The 952-nt window shown below is 59.9% G+C and overlaps 1 protein-coding gene across 1 annotated transcript in view; it reads right to left on the bottom strand.

Moving 5' to 3' along the window:
• ETH_00043560 (uncharacterized protein) overlaps nucleotides 1–798 on the bottom strand; it is a gene marked incomplete at both ends in the record, with an annotated part of 2,193 nt that extends 1,395 nt beyond the window's left edge. The window contains one exon of the mRNA XM_013374409.1: nucleotides 4–798. Within this exon, the coding sequence (XP_013229863.1) occupies nucleotides 4–798 (795 nt within the window). The remainder of the gene's footprint in view (nucleotides 1–3) is intronic.
• Nucleotides 799–952: the final 154 nt, after the last annotated feature.

Raw genomic sequence — 952 nt, 5'->3', positions numbered from 1 at the left:
CCTCCTGCCGCTGCTGCTGCTGCTGCTGCTGCCGCTGCTGCTGCTGCTACGAGCGAGGTATTGAGAAGGCCCTCCTGCTGCCTCGCGCTGCAGCTGTGTTTCTCTTCTCTGTGAAAACCACTGTGAGTGCTGCTGCTGATGCTGCTGCTGCTGTTGCTGCTGCTGCTGCTGCTGCTTTCTGGGCAGAAGGGAATGTAAGCTGTTGGTGGTCGTGCTGCTGCTGCTCGTTTTGCTGCTGGCGCTGCTGCTGCTGCGGAGAAGGCGCGGCGGTACTGTGAGGCTGCTGCTGCTGCGTGTCAGACGAGCTGCTGCTGCTGCTGTCGCTGTTGGTGCTGCCGCTGCTGCTGCATCTAGGCGGCGCAGTGCAGATGTGCTGCTGCCTCTGTTTCTGCTGCTGCTGCTGCTGCTGTTGCTGCTGCTACCTGTGCTGGTGCTTCTTGGACTAGAATGGCAGGAGTAAACGAGTCGAGGAGGCATATTGCTGCTTGTGCCCTTGCTGTTGCTGCTGGTGCCCATCCTGCAGCTGTTGCTGCTGCTGCTGCTGCTGCCGCCGCCACCACCGATTTTGCTGCTGCTTTCAGGAGGCTCCTGTCCCTGAGTTGCGTGCAGCGCAACAGCACAAGCTTTTGCTACGTAGCTGCATTTTTGCTGCTGCAGCAGCTGGTGCTGCTGCACTTGCTGTTGCTGTTGTTGTTGCTGCTGCTGCTGCTGCAGGTGCTCGCGTTGCTGCTGCAGCAGGCGGCTGCTACGGATTGGAATAGATGGCAGCCGCCGCTTCCGGGAAGCAAGGGTTTGCATCTACGCCCATTATCAAGTGCAGCAGCAGCAGCAGCAGTGCTGCTGCTGCTGTTGCAGCCTTGCTTGCTGTTGTTGCTGCTGCTACTGCCTCGACCAGTCTTGACTGTCTCCAGGTCCTCTCGTCTTCCTGCCCGTGCTGCTGCTGCTGGGGAAT

Source organism: Eimeria tenella, genomic scaffold (genome assembly GCF_000499545.2).
Source record: "Eimeria tenella Houghton genomic scaffold, Eth_scaff2005, whole genome shotgun sequence".
Taxonomy (NCBI): Eukaryota; Apicomplexa; class Conoidasida; order Eucoccidiorida; family Eimeriidae; genus Eimeria; species Eimeria tenella.
Note: the sequence above shows the minus strand (reverse complement) of the source record. Positions and strands in the feature narration are given on the sequence as shown.